Here is a 19,671-nt window from a genome sequence, read left to right as displayed (position 1 = left end):
GTTTGTATCTTGTTGGAATGAGTCTATCATGGCCTTATGATACCCCAGTGGATATACAGAAATGTCAGTGATTTGTAGAGAATGGCTATATCAAGTGGTGAACTCGTCCCCTTAGTTCTGTGATCTGACAATCCAGAAACATTTTTAAATGAATTGATTAATGACCCAAAGTTCTGCATTTTCATTCTTATTCAGATAACTTATTCTAAGAGCATTTTACTTTTGTTCCATGTTTCTGACCTTGAAACGGTTGATAAGATCATATCTGGTAAATAGTTCATAAATCATAAACTTCAGACTATGTTCTCCACTTGCTTCATTCAAGGCAAATACATCAAAAGACCATTTATCAACATCCTGTAGGAAAAAAAGTAAATATTTTAGTTGGCAATATCATATGATTCTGTTTCTTTCTATGAAAAAATTCTTGGAAAGCTCAGGCATTGTACATCCAGCAGGTCAGATTTCAATTCAGCACATCAAACTTCATTTTTATCAGTGTCTGATGTGACAGGGACACTTAGTATCTGTGGATCCGCAAAAGTGAGGTCAATAATGCTTAAGATCTTCCCCTTAATCCCAAGGTTATCCAATATGATGTAGTAAACCTGATAACTCTATAACACTGCCCATATTCTTAGTCTCTCTCCAAATGCATGGCATAAATCATTTTCCCAGAGTGGGCCTCATTTCAAGGTGGAATTGCAGGTTATGTGGGTGATGTAATTGAGAGAGAGAGGGAAGATAGCCCCAATTTATCATTCCCACCCATCCACCCACCTGCTACGTTGCTTGAAATTCTACCGTTTAAAAGTTACTAATTTGGTTTAAAGATTTGATATTTTATGTCTTTTTTTTTTTAAGATGAAGATGCCCTAGAGAGAGACAGAGCTCTCTCTCTCGGTAGAGTACTACTACCTTATTACTCACTCTAACCTTGGCTGATTCATTTTTACTTTCTACCAGGGCCAGATTGTAAGGTAAAGGAAGTGGGTCTCTTGATTGAGGGGGAGGTTAGGAATTTTGGCATTTCAGGCAATTCCCCGGGGAAGTGGCCAGGCCTGTAGGGAAATAGATACCCTAGGAAAGTCCCCCCTAACTGTGGGAAAAGAGGGCAATGAGCAGGTATATCCAACTACTCCAGCCACCTCACGACTTTGATTCAGGTAATTCCAGGACAAAAACTTGCAGAGGGGTCCACAAAATGGACTTGTAGCAAGTGGTATCAGTACATTAAGGAGGTATTAAGTATATCAGTACATTAAGGTAAAGCTTGAGTTGCAACAGTAAATAAATCACTGAAACTTAAAAATCTACATAAATACAGCAGAATCAGTTCTAATGATTATCATAAATTATTAGTAGAGAAGGTCTAGTGTTTGCATACACACAACAGGTTTAGTATTGAACAGTAAGTGGACAACCTTAAAGCTATACATTAATTTTGAATTTGAGCAGGTCCTGTTTAGAACTTCATTCATTTAACACATTTCACAGAGGCCAACAATACATGCTGTAACATGCTGAAACTAAACTGAAAATCTGATAAAAAGTATCCAAACCATCTCTTAAAACTATTTCTTTCCACAAATAGCAACAATGGCATCAAACGTGTTTTTAATCATTTCAAAACACCAGTGAAATATTTTTTGGTTTCCTTGGGTACCTTTGTTAAATTCCTTGCGTTTGGCCCTAATTTGATCCTGAAATACTTGCTTGATCAGTTTGTAAATTTAAAAATCTCTCAAAGTTCTGTTAGAAGGCATTTACCATCAATAAAGCTCAAAGGAGACCAACAAATCTCACCAAATTCCAAAGCTAACACAGAATTAGTTCAGAATGTTACAGGCTGCTATTTACAGTTCCCAGTAGGGGTTTCCCACTGAGTAAAAGCTTAGCTCTCCATTTTGGGGGATTTTTTAAATCAACAATGGTGATTTACATCTGTAAACTACTGCAGATGCTTGGCTTTTACTTTGTCAGATTGAGAACAAACAAGACAAGGAGGTATCTCAGGAAATTAGAATTACTAAAACATTCTTAACTTAGTGATAATTCTCTTCAACCTGTTAGTTCATGATTTCCCTACACTACATTTTAGAAAAATGTTTACATTCTCTCATACCAGAATACTCTGTTAGCTGGTTTCTAAGAAAAATAAATAAAAATAAGTAATTTTCATGCCCACAGTTCAGGAAATAATGAGGAAATCAAAATCTCTCAAGAGCCAAGGACTAATTAATATCTGATAATGTGACATTTCAGTTATATACTTGCCTCTATTATCGCTTTAGAAACATGAATATAAAAAAGCTTCTAAGAAAAACAAACTACCTTTTTAAATGAATAAGATTAAAATCTAATATGCAGCAGAGAAAAAACAAATGCAAAGGGGATGCTTTAAAGGAAATTAAAGAACAAAAGAAAGCAATATAGATTTAAACTAGGAAAGGAGTTTAATAAATCAAAAATAAAATAACCCAGTATATTCTGTTGCTAGTATTCTTTAAATTTGTGGTTAATACAGGAAAACCACCATAAAACTGTTAGCGGAGACAAAGTTGAATTTCCTACCCAAATTAAGTGATGGAATGAAATAAGGAATGTAGAACGATGAGCCTACAAAATGCCTCTTTAGTAATAAAGTCTAGGAATAGTGTGCGCGTGCACACACACACACACATGCAACGGGAACAAGCAAGTCAAAAACTTTCACAACTTCAGATTTTCAACTCTAGTTATTTCTAACACATATAATACTGCAATTGGGCCTCAGACTAGGGCAGCCACAGGGAAAGCCAGAGACAAAAGATATGAATTTCTTTTTTGTTTCCTTTCTTAATTTTATCTTACTTTTTATATTTTCTCGGACCTAAAATTCTAAACAATTTTACTCCATATAAGTTTTGCCTTTAACCATATTTGACTGAAATATCTTTTTATTTATAAAGCATTCAATTCTTTCATAATATACAGTAACAAAATATGTGTATTCTGACAACTGCTGGTGCCATCTCAAAATTGAATTCAAGATCCACCTAAATAAAGCATGAAGAAGAAGAAAACATCACACACACGTGTGTGTGTGTGTATATGTATGTATTGATATAGTTTGTTAGGGTAAATTGATCCTCATTTAAATCTACAATGAGTCATGACTTGAAACACATGACATTTTGTAAATGGTTAAAATATTTTTTACATTCCAACATGTAAGCTGCAGCAAAGACCTATTCTCATTTTCTCCTAGTCCTTTTAAGGAGATTAGAAAAAATGACTAGTTGAAAAACTAAAGTAATTGAACGTTTTTTTTACCTTTAATGTTACTATGACAGCTTCTGGATATGTCAACCCAACCATGTGATAGGATTTTCTGTACATTCTGAAAAAGAAAAATAAGTGTATATGTAAAAATCAGTTACTCAAAGTTTTCAGCTATTTCTTAAGAACAAAGAAAAAATTACCTTTGATGTGTTTACCTTGTATCATGTCACAGTCTCCCTTTGTGGCAACAATGATAACTATTGTCACCGCTTATTAAGCATCTACAATGTGACAGATGCAAATAGTACATTTGCATCACAACCACAAAGTCAGTGTGATTTTAGATTCTATGTGAAGAGGTCTTTCCCTAAACGTCATCTTATTGAAAACAGAGACTGTCCTTTGCACGGGCGGCAACAACACCTTTTAGCATGCCACCACATGCATGACAGCACAGTAGTCTTGTTTTGTGTCTATTTGTGTTCCAAAATTCTCAGTCTGGAAGCTGAATGTCATGGAAATGTTTCCTTGATAGGTTTTTTTTTTCCACAAAGTAAAAATTATAGGAGGGAATATGCACTATCATCAGAATTTACAGAGCCCTTTTTTTAAGTTAAAAATATTGGAGGAGAACATATTGACAAAAATTGCTTAAGTTTGTTCAAATTGTCATTTAATATTATTTAATAAAGATTATCCAGAAAGAACAGGGTGTTTCTATTTTTATAATAGCATCAATAACAAAAATATTTTTTTGTTAATCAGTAATTTGTTGGAGTTTTCCAGCTTCCAATGGACAACCAAGATGACTTAAACCAAATATAAGAAACTCCTCCATTGATTCATGCAAAAACAGAATCAACATGATACCCTAATGGGTAGAAATAGCAATAGGTTTCTAATCAGGACCGAAAGGAACATGGCTCCTCCACAAAGTCCTGTGAAGAAAGAATTTAACTGATTATTAATCATGTCCCTTAATTTTTATATTCTTAGTCCACAAGCAAGCTGCATTCCTAGGCTATACTGAAGTAAACTCTCTTCCCAAGATGCCTGGACAAAACCATAATTTAATGATTATATCTTTAATTTATATTGAGGGTCAATATAAGAAATAAAAGAACATAAGAAAATATTCTGCATCTTTTATAAAACCACTATGGGAGATACTAACCTTTTGATTCAATGTACCTTATATTAAAAATCCTTAAGATATTACTCAGTTTCTATGTACAAGCTATCATTTTTTTCAAGATAATAAAAGCCAAGTAATTCTTCATGTTTTCCTTTTTTTTTTTTTTTTTTTTTTTTTTTTTTTGCGTTATGTGGGCCTCTCACTGTCGTGGCCTCTCTCGTTGCGGAGCACAGGCTCCGGACATGCTGGCTCAGCGGCCATGGCTTATGGGCCTAGCCGCTCTGCGGCATGTGGGATCTTCCTGGACCAGGGCACGAACCCGTGTCCCCTGCATCGGCAGGTGGATTCTCAACCACTGCGCCACCAGGGAAGCCCCATGTTTTCCTTTTTAATCTTCACTTCTTGGAAGCTCAGAATTAAAATATTGTATTTACTTACATAGAGACTAGACTTCCTTGATAAAGTATCTTCCCATTTTATTACAGAGACCTTGTTACTTTATTTCCATGTTCCCATTTTATGTTTATCTTAAATGACGTTAAATAATTTTTAGGTGTGGCAATCAGTTATCACAAAAATTTATCCTTACCCTCTATCTCAATTGGAAGATTTCTTATAAGAAAAATACCTGTGTTAATTACTCCACTGAGATAGGTATAATTATTCTAATAATGCAGGGCAAGGAAACTATTTAATCACACTACAAAAGACCCAGAAAATAATTGCTTTCAGTAATGATATTTAGTTCCTTTTTTTTTTTTTTCAGGAAACAGTCTTTTCTATCTATTTTTTGAATCATTACTAAAAAATGGAAGTATAGGGGAAATGGAAGGATGATGGGCGAGGAAATAAAAAGGTCAGGAATAAGGAACCTTAAAAATTAAGTAACTAAATCAGTGTGACTTCATGGCACAAAAGGCAGTATGATGGAGCAAAGAGCACACATGCTTTGGATCGCAGGTTAGCCAATCACTAGTGTGACCTCTGGAAAGCTATTTAATGTCAGTCATCTGTAAAATGAGGATAATTACATGCTTTTTATGAAGAGTAAATGATATAAAGGCCTAGCATAATATTATAAGTACTTGATACAAGAAAGCCGTTATTATCAGTGTTACTGTTCTCATCAATACCATTGGCTCCAATTCTGACGTTCTTCAAGGCTCTTTGGACTCAGTGAGAACTCTGATGTTTCTTAGACTTGTAGCAGGTTGAGAAATGAATATCCCTGTATATTCTCATTATATGGAATGTAAAGAAAGACAAGGAAGAAGATTACTCATCCAAGGAGAAGGAGAAACTTCCCCATTATCATTTTCTAACCCTATAATTGGGAATAGCATATTAGGATGAAAACTTAGAAATAGAAAATTAGGATGGAAAATTAGGACTACTCATTCTGGAATCAAATGAATGTGGGAGAAACCTTAATACAGTGGCCTCACACTTGAGTAAATAATCACTATATTACAAGTTGCTGAAAAAGAATAATGGATTTCCTGTTCTCCTATAGGTGGTTAAAGTCCAGCTGGAAATACGGTAGATTATTCTTGGAAGGTTTTTACTACAGTTACAAAATATAATTCAAAACCTTAAAAAAAAGACCCACTATCTTATGCCAGACACAGTACTAAGCAAGAGACTGTTCAGTGAAGAACAAGAAAAATTTCATGGGGTTAATTCAGTGGCAAAGAGGGACAATAAATAAGAAATAATATATGATTAAAAACAGCACAAAATGCTATAAGGTAAACCACTGGTTGGGATAGAGAAAGTGATGAACAGTATATAGAGTAACCAGGAAAGGCCTCTGGAAAGATAGAAAGGGCTAGCCAGAGTGAAGGGTGGGGAAAATCATTTCTGATAGAGGGAATAGCAGGATTACTGGTCCCAAGGGAAGCAAGAGTTTAGGGATATTCATGGAGTTGAAATCACACTAGTAAAGATATTCAGGTAAGGGTGGAGTAGCATTAGATGAGTCTAGAAGGTAAGGGGGCCTAGTCATGCAAAGCCATGATATAGAAGTTGCCTTTAATACCAAGTGTAATGGTATATCAAGTGAAATGGTAAAAACAATCAGATGGTTTTAAGCTTAAGAATGACAGGAACTAATTTATATTTTAAAAATCACTACAGAATGACTTGTTTGGAGAGGGCAAGTGAGGAAGAGTTGAAAGCTATTGTCATATTTCTGATGGCAGGTGACAAAGGCTCAGTTTGGGGTTGCAGGAGTGGAGTTGAGAAAGTGAGTAGGCTCAGGATACACCGGGGTAAGCAAATTGCCCGGACTTGCTGAGGTATTGATTCTTGGGAGGGGCTGCTTGAGAGAAGACTCAAAAAGACTTTCTAAGTTTCAAGACTGAAGATGATTGTTTTTGAAAATTCAGGATAAACATATCTCACTCTGTTTACACACTTACTAATGGGGATTCAAAAGTAATTTTAAAATTTCATTTCCATGTGTTTTTAGCACATTAATTTCTTTAAGACTGCTTGCTAATTTAGTTACCTTAAGTACGTTTTGATATTTCTGTGTAGCATATAAAAAAACTGAAAGTTTAACGTGTCAATATATTTCACAGAATTTGTCTTGATTTTTCTATTTAATGGGAATGGAAATTTAGTTGGTTTACTTTAATAATTTACATTTCTTTTCAGTTTGCCAAGTTCTGCAATATTTTCTTAAACAAAAAAGACAAAATATACATTCCTTCATTAAAGCAAACATGCACTCTTTTTTCTCTGATTCTCTCACTGACTTTCTGAACTATGATTTAGATGTTTTCGAATTTATATTAAGGAAAATCAATAATGTCATACACTTGCCTAAGTTGTTTTAAAAAATAGGAACATAATTACAAAAATTATTTCTCTCCAGCCCTCTCTACCTCTCTGTTTCAGAATTCTGGTCCCACCTGGCAGAGCTGGGAGCAGTTTATGCACTAGGGGTGGGGGGGTTGTCATCTCACCTAACTCATCATGATTATAAGCTCATAATGGTTATTATGAGGGTTCTTTTATCAAAGCCAACTAGATATAGTCAAGAAGTAGTCAAAATAATTTGAATAATCACTGAGTGGTTGTTATTTTGGATAATATAGTCATAAACCAAGATCCTAGATGCTTCATGTCTTATGGTTATAATACATCTTTAAATCATTTCGAATACTTCTTGCAATGCATTGTCATTTAGATTTTTAGAAACCCAAGAGTGCTTCTCATTGTTCTGTTAGAAGAAGAAAACGAAAGTTTATGAAGTTCATTAGAGGTAATGACTAGAGATGTCTGAAGATAAAAAATGATGTGGTCTCCCTTAAATTTAATTTTAGATACATTGATAAAAAATTTCTCTGTTCCTCGATTTTATTTGTTTCAAAAATGTTAAAATAACCTTTTTATGTATAATTTAATGTAATGTAATTGTTTTTTAATCCAAGGGATTTCTAAGAACTAGATTTCAACATTGTCAGATATTAGATGTTATTTCAAGTCTTTTCATAGTTTTAGTTCTGAAATATCTTGTTTCCAGACAGAAAAATAAGCTGTCCTCTTAAAGGCTAAAGAATTTAAATTGGGTCATATTAACATGTATTTCACTTTAGAAACTCTGGTGTTTCTAGGGGCCAGCAAGTGACAGAAATGCTTCAGTGACAGAAAGGTTGAAAAGTTCTTCAAGGAAAGTGGACATGAGAGAGCTTTCTTCCACAATGGTAAGAGAATAGTCTTTTCTTTTTAGTGCCAAGAAAAGGCCTGCTTGATTTTGGTATGTAGTATAGAACTTATTTTATTGGGTGTTACATTGTATTTGGGTAAAATTAGGTGTAAAGCATATAAATGTATTATCAGGTGTAAAGCATATAAATGTGTTTATAAATGTATTATAAACAGTTATTCACAAAAGTTCATCTGAGGAGAATGGTCATTCAAAAGCCTTTGCCTTTAGTCTTTATGTCAATTTAAATATAAATGAAAATAATAAATCCAGGACAAGATATTTTTGTTATAGGTAAATTCACCATAAAGTCCTAAATCTGTTCATTCCAATTATACTTATGATTACAGTTTTCCTCAATAAATAAAATACAGGACTCTCATAACTTTGACATAGTAAGTATATTTGCTGTCTTTTAAATTTTGTCTTGAGATACCAACAACTTCACTTACCTTTCCACAAAAATTCCAGCTTGAACAGCATGCACAATGCTCCGAAATCTTGGTTTTTCCTCAGATTTCTTTTTCATCATCCCCATTTTCCGTGTAAAGGTAGAAGCCAACCAGTCCCGGACTTCCAATGGGACCGAATCCGACTGAATGTCACTGAGCTCATCATCAGTATCCAGCAGTCTTCTACAAAAATTTATAGTGGTTAAAGTTTAGGAAAAAGTGAAGAAAAACTAATAACAAAACAAGCATAGCAATAGGATTTAAAGTATAGCAAGTCACTCTCTGATCATCTTTTAATATGAACTGTCTTAAAAAATGATTGGGTTAACATATTGAAATCTCTGAATTTCTCAAATTGGTCATCTTCTGAGGGCAAAGACTAATGGACTTGAACATTTGAGCATTCCCAAACATTTAAGTACAATGATATGAGTCTGGAGATATCGGTTATATTAATATATTTATAATATATTAATATATAATAATATATTTTTCCAATAATAAATGAAACTAATATAAGATAGGGAAGAGAGTTCGTAAACAAAGGTCTATTAAAGGAAGCAACTGGAGTGGAAAGAAAAAGGGGAGTCGAAGCTATAAAAGTTGTCTTATATTTAATAAGCTTGTGTATATTTAGCACAGAAAGTACATGCTATTTGAATAAGGCCTTGGAGTTTACAGAAGTCATTCACATGTGTTATTTTATTTGATGGGTATCCCTAAATTTTAGGAAAATAATAACTTGAAAAATAAAGATGAAAACAAGTGGATTATTTTGAAAGCTAATTTTAGGTGATTTAGCCAGTGTCAGGTGGAAAAGTTAAAGCAAATGATGTCTTGAAGGTGGAGATCTGATGGGCTTAGAACTGCTGGCTGAGGAAATCAGCTGTGTGAGGAGGAAGTGACCAGGAGCTGAAAGCACTGCCCTGCCACTCTCCAGTATAAGCTCCAGGTAGATGATGTGGACAGGACTGACCAGTAACAAAGCTGCATTAAGGGTGGGCAGCTCCAGTGATCCAGAACTTCCTAAAGGTCTGAACTGGCAAGATAGTGTGAAAGGCTCCCCACAAAATACAAAAGGGGCTTTACAGAGCAATTGAGCTTTGCCTTCAGGAAGAATACAGGTCAGTTCTGCCCTTTGCTTGACTAGGTTTTTTCCTTGTTGGCGCACCAATTTAATAACTCAGAGCTATTTTTGGCGCACTTTAGCTTTGACCTTTGGGTTCCATTCGCGCTAGTAAATTTCTTTGCACAGAGTGAGGCCTAAGGATTATGAGTCGATGGAAGGAAGGTAGCCAGAGATGACAGCGAGTGCTACAGCCTTCAGAACAAGTCACACATCATCTCCAGAGAGCAAAAACTACCAAAAAGAGACTCAAAAGATAATATGACTTCCTCTATATGCTACTGTTTATAAGCATATCGATGTCAGTCATTTGCCAATATTTATTTTTCATAGTACTAAATAAGTGTGAATGCATTTATGAAATGCCTTATGAAAAACTATATAAAACTTAAGTGCTGGAGTTGTAAAATTATATTTATACATATGAAGATAAAAAAGACATACTTGGAAGTTAATATTGAAGCTGGGATGAAGTGAGAGAGTAGCATTGACATATATATACTACCAAGTGTAAAATGGAAGGCTAGTGGGAAGCTGTTGCATAGCACAGGGAGATCAGCTCGGTGATTTGTGTCCAACTAGAGGGGTGGGAGGGAGAAGCAAGAGGGAGCGGATATGGGGATATATGAATACGTATAGCTGATTCACTTTGTTTGTTGTACAGCAGAAACTGACACAGCATTGCAAAGCAATTATACTCCAATAAAGATATTAAAAAATATTGATTAATACTTACCCTAAATCATATTTAATTCTCATTTGGCTCTTACGTTTGGATGACTTTCGTTTATACTTAACACATGGACATCGTAATTCAGAGCAAAATATTTTTTTTCTACTTTTGACCATTTAAAATTAGATTCCTTAGCCAATTACGGCAAGTCACTACACTACATGGTTTGAAAATTTCAGGGCTTATCCCATTTCTATTATTCCTCATGCAGTGATCAAATAAAACCACAGAGCAGGACAGATGGAATGGGAATCATTGTGCTATAATCCTGTGATGTCACCATGCTCCAGGAATTCTACTGCTATCTTGTTTTATTAGCTACTCTAAGTACAATGACAGACACATAGTAATGGTTGTCAATTGCTCCTTTGCAAATCTGATGTGGATGACTTTAGGGCTATATGTCCTAAAATCATAAATTATCCATGACAGATCATCAAATATGACAAAATTAGCATATGAAAATGAGAGTTCATATAGGGATGTGGTACCCAGGAGTCTGGCAATCCCTTAGTCATGATGCATGATGTCATTTATTGAAAATGAAATAAGATATAGTTTCAGGGAAAAAAGAGTGATATAGATTAATTAATGAATATAGAAATAAAGGAGGAGAGTACATAAAGAGAAAAGCATGAAATATTCTATTGTATAACTAAAAAAGGAAATCTTGGAAAAACAAAAAATACCTCTGTGATGGTTAATTTTATATGTTCACATGGCTAGGTTATGATGCTTAGTTGTCTGGTCAAACACCAGTCTAGATGTTGCTGTGAAGGTATATTTTAGATGTGATTAACATTTAAATCAACAGACTGAGTAGAGCAGACTACCCTCCATAATGTGAGTGGGCCTGATCCAATCAATTAAAGGCCTTAAGCGGTAAGGCCGAGGTCCCCCAAAGAAGTAATCCTGCCTCCAGACTACTTTCAGACTCAAGATTGCAACATTTACTGCTGTCAGAATTTCCAGCCAGTGTCAGCCTCCTTTAAAGTATAAGTCAGACCATGTCAGTGCCTAATTCATACAGCCCTATGTAGCTCACCACAAGCTATGTCTCTACCTTTATCTTTTAACAATTTCCACCTTATTCATTTTGCTTCAGCAATGCTGGCCTCCTTGGTATACTCAAACCTGCCAAGCTTGCTTCTGCTCAGGGTCTTTGCACTTGCCATTCCCTCTGCTTAGAATCTCTTTTTCAAGATGTGTGGATCATTTCCTCACTGCATTTAGGTAGAAAGGGCTTCCTTGACCCCACTACTCAAAGAGTAAACACTTTTATTGTCTTTATCCTTCTATAGACTTCTTCTTAGCACTTACCACTGCTGATGTCATGCCATATGTTTATTAGTTTGTTCATTCATTTTATGATTTATCCACTAGACTGTAAAGACCTCAAGATCAGAGAGTCGGTCTGTTCTTGTGCACTGTTATATCATCAGCATGTGCAACAGTGCATGGCACAGACTGGGGGGATCAACATCTAGAAATATTTACACTAAACTATTACAAGTGACTATCTTTGAGGAGTGGAGTGAGAATGGAGATGGTATAAGAAAGTTTAGTCTTTTAGAGTCCCATATTATTTGATTGATAAGAGCAGCAGCATCCTGGGAGTAGTTCACTATTGTTAATCATCTCTTCATTGCCTTTAGGTTAATTTGCCCTTGAACAATCTCTTTACAATTTTTGAGGCAAATTATAGGGAAATGTATATTTGACATGGAAAAGATATTAGACATTTTTCTGGATTAAAAACTTAAATGTAAGACTAGATACTATAAAACTCCTAGAGGAAAACACAGGCAGAACACTTTTTGACATAAATTGCAGCAATATCCTTTTGTCTCCATCTCCTAGAGTATGGAAATAAAAACACACAAACAAATGGGATCTAATTAAACTTAAAAGTTTTGCACAGGGGGCTTCCCTGGTGGCGCAGTGGTTGAGAGTCCGCCTGCCGATGCAGGGGACACGGGTTCGTGCCCCGGTCCAGGAGGATCCCACATGCCGCGGAGCGGCTGGGCCCGTGAGCCATGGCCGCTGAGCCTGCGCGTCCGGAGCCTGTGCTCCACAACGGGAGAGGCCACAACAGTGAGAGGCCTGCGTAACGCAAAAAAAAAAAAAAAAAAAAAAAGTTTTGCACAGCAAAGGAAACCATAAACAAAACAAAAAGACAACCTACAGAATGGGAGAAAATATTTGCAAATGATGTGACTGACAAGGGATTAATCTCCAAGATATACAAACAGCACATACAGCTCAATAAAAAGCAAAACAAAACAAAACAATCAAAAACTGGGCAGAAGATCTAAATAGACATTTCCCCAAAGAAGGCATACGGATGGCCAAAAGGCACATGAAAAGATGCTCAACATTACCAATTATTAGAGAAATGCAAATCAAAACTAAAGTGAGGTATGAGCTCACACCGGTCAGAATGGCCACCATCAAAAAGTCTGCAAATAATAAATGCTGGAGAAGGTGTGGAGAAAAAGGAACCCTCCTACACTTTTGGTGGGAATGTAAATTGATGCAGCCACTATTCAGAACAGTATGGAGGTTTTTTTAAAAACTAAAAATAGAGCTACCATATGATCCTGCAATCCCATTCCTGGTCATATACCTGGAGAAAACTGTAATTTGAAAAGATACCTATACCCCAATGTTCATTACAGCACTGTTTACAACAGCCAAGACATGGAAACAACCTAAGTGTCCATCAACAGATGAGTGGATAAAAAAGATGTGGTATATTTATACAATGGAATATTACTCAGCTGTATAAAAGAACCTATAAGGGAAAAGAATCTGAAAAAAAAAGATATATATGTATGTATTACTGAATCACTTTGCTGTACACCTGAAACTAAAACAACATTGTGTATCAACTATACTTCAATAAAAAAATGTAAAAAAAGAAAAGATATTAAATATTTCTAATAGCATTTTGAATTAATGGCCCAGGAAAGAAACATTTTTAAAATTGTATGCACTGTTTACATGCCTTCAACCAAGGACCTCAGTATCTCTGTTAAGTATCAGTTATCAGAACTCTTTTAGGCTCATCTATCAAGTAGAGTATGGTAAGAAATTCCTAATAAAGACACAAATAATTTGTATCAAACTATTTAAGATAATTTTTCAAGTTTGGATAGAAGAAAGTTGAAAGGCAGGTAGATAAAACAAATTTAAATGAATTTAAAAAATAATCTGGCACACCTAATGGCACATATTTCTCCTCTCTCTCCCTTATTTATTTTCCCTTTCCCTGGCACCTGCCCTGTATACTGTTTCTTCTTCTGAGCACCAAAAGGAGCTCTTCAGATTTCATTTGACCATGCTAGATAGGGCAGGAATGAAAACTATAGTATAATATCAAACAGTAATCCTGGGCTTTTGTTAGAGAATTATCAGAAACAATTTTTCTATACATTTATCTAAGATGTGAAGATACCTAAATACTTATATAAGATTATGTCACATGTAAAACACGTGACTACATTCTGCCTTCATTTCATTTCTGATATAAATTTGTGCAAGAAGCTTGATAAAATGAGATCTCAAATACTATAATGAATCTTGCTTCCAAAACATCCAACAGCTCAATTGCTCTTCATCCTAGGGTTGGATGGCAGGGTGAGCAGAATTGCTTACTCCATGAGGGCTCTTAAAAATTAAGACTTTGTGTTTAAGAAACTTACAACATGAAAAAAAAATCATTGGTACATTTTCCTTGGGAATTCTTAAAATGCACTATACAGAAAAGAACGATAGGAGTATATGTGTAAAATGTTAACACTATGGACCTCTGAAAAATGCTTCAACTGGTGTTTGATGCAACTCTTTTTTTTTAGTCCCAATGGAGTCAATAAAGCAGAAAGTGAGGGGTCCCTAAACGTAAGCTGTGGGTCGATGCAGGGCCGGCAAGCTGTGAAAACTGACCCTGCATCCAATCAGCGCAGTACTGATCTTTGGGAGCTATTTATACTCCAAATTTTCTCTTCAAATCAGATGACACAACTCCCAAAGGGCTTATATTTTGAACTAGAAAGTTTGTAGGAAAAGGGCATAAAGAAAGAGGCAGCCACAGAAGGAGAGGTCATGGGATTTTGACTCTTACAGTAATATCAGTGAGAATATTTCTGTCCACAGTAGACTCTTGGAAAATGGTTACACTCGTGTACCCACACAGTTATTTCCAGGCAATCGGTGCCCACATTTACACCTATTAAGTACTAAAATTCATCTGCCGGATGCATAATTGCCGGAAACTGGCTTCTCAAGTTTGAAATTTTCTTTTTCCTGCTTTATTATTCTTATAAAGGAACACACTTCAACAAGAAACTAACTCATTCAACTCTGCCTCTAATATCTGCTGGGCTCAGGGAAGGAGCACATTTCTCTGAAATACCACATTAAATATTTAAAAGTTATATATCAAGTGAACAAATATGATATTTGTTCTATCCTTCTACCTTTTAATGTTTCATAAAAGTCTGACAAGTTGTATTGGAATTGCGAATTCTCAGCTCTTTGTGTGACAGGGCTGGGCCAGTGGACTATGGCTGGCTCTCTGCACCTGCCTGCCTCCTGTTCAGGCCCTCACTATATGAGCAGGTGGACGCCATGGCCCCAGTACAATCTCCATCAACCCATCAGCCTTGAAAGCAGCTGCTTCTTGGCCACTCTTTAGGGGTGGAGGGGTGCACACACCAACAGTGTCCTGGGCCTCCTCAGCAGGAAAGACCTAAGGAGGAGACCCATGAAGACTTAGGAGACAGGCTAGGAGACCTTTGGGTAGAGAACTCTGGGGTCTCAGTGCCCAGGATACGGGATGCTTACCTACTACGAACCAGGCAAGGAGCCAAGGTTTACTTCATTTAATCTTCCAAGCTTTACTTCATTCCTTCCTCACTATGTGGGAGACACAATTATTATCAGTACCCCTATTTTAGTGATGAATAAATTGACGCACAGATACCCTAAGTGATTTGCTTAAATCATATAACCAGAAGTGGCCATGCTATTTTTTGAACTCAAGTCTCTCTGATTTCAGGGTCTGAGTTTTTAACTGCTGAGCTATCCCTAACCTCAAATGTGTGTTTTGCTTACTAAGTGCCCAGACTACCTTCACACTGAAACAATAAAAAATATCAGTAATCATTATTCTCCATCCCATGTCTACCTTGAAATTCAGGGTTAAAAATAATTGATCTTAAAGGAGTTTGGTCCACCAGAGTTTTGGTTGGAGGAAGCTTAAATTTATTTTCCATGATTGGTATGCTGAATCATTTTCTCAGAGAGAAATGTATCTGGATGGTAGAATTTCACAGTACTTTGAAGTGCAATAAATTAAATGTCAGGATGGAAAGAGGTAATACATTTGAAAAGCCTTATCGACTTGTCAGTAACCTACTTCCTGAGTACTAAATACATTTGAATTAATTTTTCCAGGCCACCACCCATGCACTTTTATTTATTATTTGCCTTGTTTCAAAAGAGACATAAAATGGCAGGCTCACAGATTTATTTCAACATTTTTTTGTGGGTTTTTTGGGGGGCGGCAGTTTTCTTTTTCTGCCTACCTGATAGTTTTTGTTCAATGTTTCCTTTGGTTTTATCAATCTTTTTCTTTTTAACTATGAGAAGATGAGTATTATATCTGAGCGACTGAAGACTGAACATTTGGGTAGATAAGTCAGTTATGCTGACCTTAGCTCAATTCCAAGAGGCAAATTTGGCCAAAATGAAGTTGACAAAGGAGAGTGTTAAAGTTAGATGTGGCTTTCTCCAAGCTAATGCCTACAGAGAGCTCTGAACCTCTTTTGTATCCAGCTGAGGAAGCAGAGATCCAGCAGAGGAGGGTCATCCCCCAAGACAGGCAGGAAGGTCCAAGAAATGTTGGGAGAGGGCTCTGAGAGGGGGTTAGGATCTCAGAGAGTTAGCATCAAGATTTTGGGAGTTAGTTTGGAGATGAAAGTGGAGGGAACGGGTGAAGCAGAAACTGCCCTAGGCCTCTCTGATGGCTCTTGGCTTCCCACCAGGAAGTCCTTTTGGCTCGAAAATATCTTTGAAAATATTCCTTTAGGCTCAAAGCCTGACATTCCACTAATTATCGTTTTTTTTTTTTTTTTTTGATTAGTAAGCATCCTCTGTGGTTAGGAGAACTGCCTCAGGAGTTGGAATCCTGGTTCATCACCTATTAGTTGTGTGGTCTTGGAAAAAATACTTCGTCTGTCTGAATCTCAGTTTCTTTGTCAATAAAATAGAGATGATAATAATAGTATCCCTAGTGGTGGGGTTGGAGGATGAAATGGGTAAATGCACAGAAAGCATTTAGAACAGTGTCTGACACAAAGCAAGCCCTCAGTAAACTCCCAGCCATTTACACATCCATATGAATTAGTCTAAGCAGATCTCCTATTTCTGAGGTGCAGTAAAAGGAAGGTGTCTGGGGATGGAAGTGTTTCAGACATTACGGGAAGAAATTGGTCAAAGTGGACTTGGGGGAGCCAAAGAACAACTTACGCATTCTATGGGCTGTGAGGAGGCAGTGGGAGGAACCTCCAAAAATATTTTTTACCTACTTTAAAATTTTACTGAGTAGAATAGGAAAATTCATAGAGACAGAAAGAATAGAAGTTACCAGGGGCTGAGGGGGCTGGGGACTGGGAGTTATTGTTTAATGGGTACAGAGTTTCTGTTTGGGATAATGAAAAGTTTGTGGAAATGGATAGTGGGATGGTTGTATAACACTGTAAATAATGTACTTAATTCCACTGGATTGTGCACTGAAAATTGTTAAAATGGTACATTTATATTTTATGACAATACTATCAATACAATATCTACCATCTTCTCCCTGCCTTACTTTTCAGGAATGATAGTTTGCCTCTTCTAATCAAGGGAATGAGACATAAAGGAGGGTATTCCAGGCTCCATCTAAGTAAGTGTTGTTCCAAGGATCACTGAGTTGCAGGCTGAAGAAAAAGGTTGGGGCTGCAGCCCAGAGATGAAGCCTAAGGGCTATGGTTTCCCAGATCTGGGAGAGGTGCCCACGTCATGGACTAAAGGATAGGGCTCCCTCTTCTGTGCCCAAGAGTTGCTGCTGAGGCGCTGCTAATCTCCAGCGCCCCTTGCTTTTTGCTCCTAGTAGGTGGTGAAGTTTCCTGACTCGGGGAGGCATTTCAGCTCCCAGGGTCATTTCATACACAACTTGGGGCAATATTTGGGCCACACTCCTTTGATAAGACCTTAAAATTCTAACCATTAGGTTTCTAACATTCTCTGTACATCTCTCCTTTTGTAGACCGGCAGAATCAGCAGCAACGGGAACTTGTTAGAACTGGAACTTCAAGGGCTCTACTCCAGACCTGTTGAATTAACAAGCCCTCCAGGTGATTCTTGTGAACACTTGGAGAACTGCTCTCATCCATTCATGACGTGTCAATTAATGGAAGAGCTCTGCCAAGAACGTAAGGTTTAATCCTTTTCTATAATGTGGACTTAGCAGTACTGCTTATGTCCATTTGCCCATTATTTCACTGTCAGAGATAGTGCTGGTGAACAATACAGGAAGGGATTGGCAGAAGAATTTCAGTTAAAGTATCTTAATTAGTGAATCTTTTATACTCATTTTATGAATAAGAATGATCTGTATGTTACTTAATTGAAAAATAGAAGGGTCAATTTCTCAATTTTTAAGATCTACTCTTAGCAACTCTTAAAAATGTGTTGTAGTATTATTAACTATAGTCACCATGCTGTACAGAAGCGTCAAATTCTCGAGGTGGGGAGCAGAGAAGGGGTACTAGGAAGAACTGGGGTATATTTGAAGGACATGGGTGTGAGTGAAGACAAGGAATATATTTCTTTCTAAACCAATGAAGCTAAAAGAATAGGGGCAATGACAAGAAGGAGTTAACAAGGGCCAAAGAGAATAACAAAATAATTATCAATGTATATAGTGTCCTTCATAAATATTTGTTGAATAAGTGAATAAATGTATAAAAACATAGGCAGAGAGTCTCTGGTCTTAGAGGTTATAAAATATTAAGATATTTACAGTGGTTTGGTGAGGAATAAAGTCATTTTTAGTCAGGTCTGCTTCATGTGTGCAAAGATGATATCACAATTAGAAAAATAATTCCTGTTACCCTGGCCCTTTGTCCATATAGTCAGCCATGGCTTCACTCATTGACTCATGTATGACACAGAATAACCTGGGGAAGGAAAAACTCCTGTTCCTGGATTTGAGTTTCAAAATCTAGGTCCCAGGGAAGGAGGAAAGGCCCAAGATAATGGAAGAGTATGTGATCAGTCAGAGCAGAGTTTCCATTCCTATTATTATCCAAAGATGCCCTAGGTTAAGCCAGAGGAGTCAGAAAGGAAGATAGAAGAGATTTTGAGAAGGGACACTGAGTCCAACCTGAAATTCTCCAAACCAAGACAAACACTGAGTGGGGAAATGGAACACCACAGTACATTTCTAGGATCCTGGAGCAGAAGGATGCTGGATGCCCACTCCACCCCCTAACCCCACCCTTTTATTTACTAAGAAAAACTTAACTCTCTGACATCCAGTACCTGATACTTGCCCAAGAACCACCTATGCTGTTTAACTGTATCATGGGATCAGTATGTTTTATGAGCTGCCTTGGAAACTCAATCAACCTCTTACCTTGTTTTATGGGAAAACAGATTCTAAGTAGCTATCTTAGATAACAAGCACTTGTGTTAGGATTTCTTATTAGGATAATGTGACTACCTACAAAGATTAGAAATTAAGAACATGGGCTTTGGAGCAAGGCAGACCTATGTGGCTAGAAGGACGCTCTCAATAGCAGGTGACATCAAACCTAACCCAAAGTGGCTTAAATTATAGAGGACTTTATTATTTTTCTTAACAAGAAAGTTAAAGGTAGGTAGACTCCAGCAGGGATTTATGTTTTTTAAATCAGCAGGTCAACAATATCATCAAGGACTCAGGTTTCCTCCATCTTTCTATGCTGCCAACTTTAGTGTTAGGTTTAGCTCTAAGCTTGTAGCCAGATGGTTGTATCATTTTCAAGCATGGTATACAGATAGAATCCCCAGACACACAGGACTCCTTTTCTATGGAGAGGAAATCTTTTGCAGAACCCCCATTAGTCTCATTGGCCAGAATTGTAACATATGTCCATATCCAAACTCGTTGGTTAGGAAGCTGGAAACCAATTACTGGTTTAGGTCAATTAGGACACACTC

General features: G+C 36.6%; 1 protein-coding gene across 6 annotated transcripts in view; it reads right to left on the bottom strand.

The window, feature by feature from the left end:
- The window catches only part of PDE1A (phosphodiesterase 1A), a gene marked incomplete at both ends in the record, with an annotated part of 346,535 nt that overhangs the window by 82,627 nt on the left and 244,237 nt on the right, over positions 1 to 19,671 (bottom strand). For all 6 annotated transcript variants that reach the window (XM_082658758.1, XM_082658757.1, XM_082658754.1 and 3 more), the window contains 3 exons: positions 241 to 357; positions 3,316 to 3,382; positions 8,564 to 8,746. In XM_082658758.1, the coding sequence (XP_082514884.1) occupies positions 241 to 357; positions 3,316 to 3,382; positions 8,564 to 8,746 (367 nt within the window). The remainder of the gene's footprint in view (positions 1 to 240; positions 358 to 3,315; positions 3,383 to 8,563; positions 8,747 to 19,671) is intronic.

This window comes from Grampus griseus (genome assembly GCF_964374135.1).
Source record: "Grampus griseus genome assembly, chromosome: 7".
Lineage (NCBI taxonomy): Eukaryota > Metazoa > Chordata > Mammalia > Artiodactyla > Delphinidae > Grampus > Grampus griseus.
Note: the sequence above shows the minus strand (reverse complement) of the source record. Positions and strands in the feature narration are given on the sequence as shown.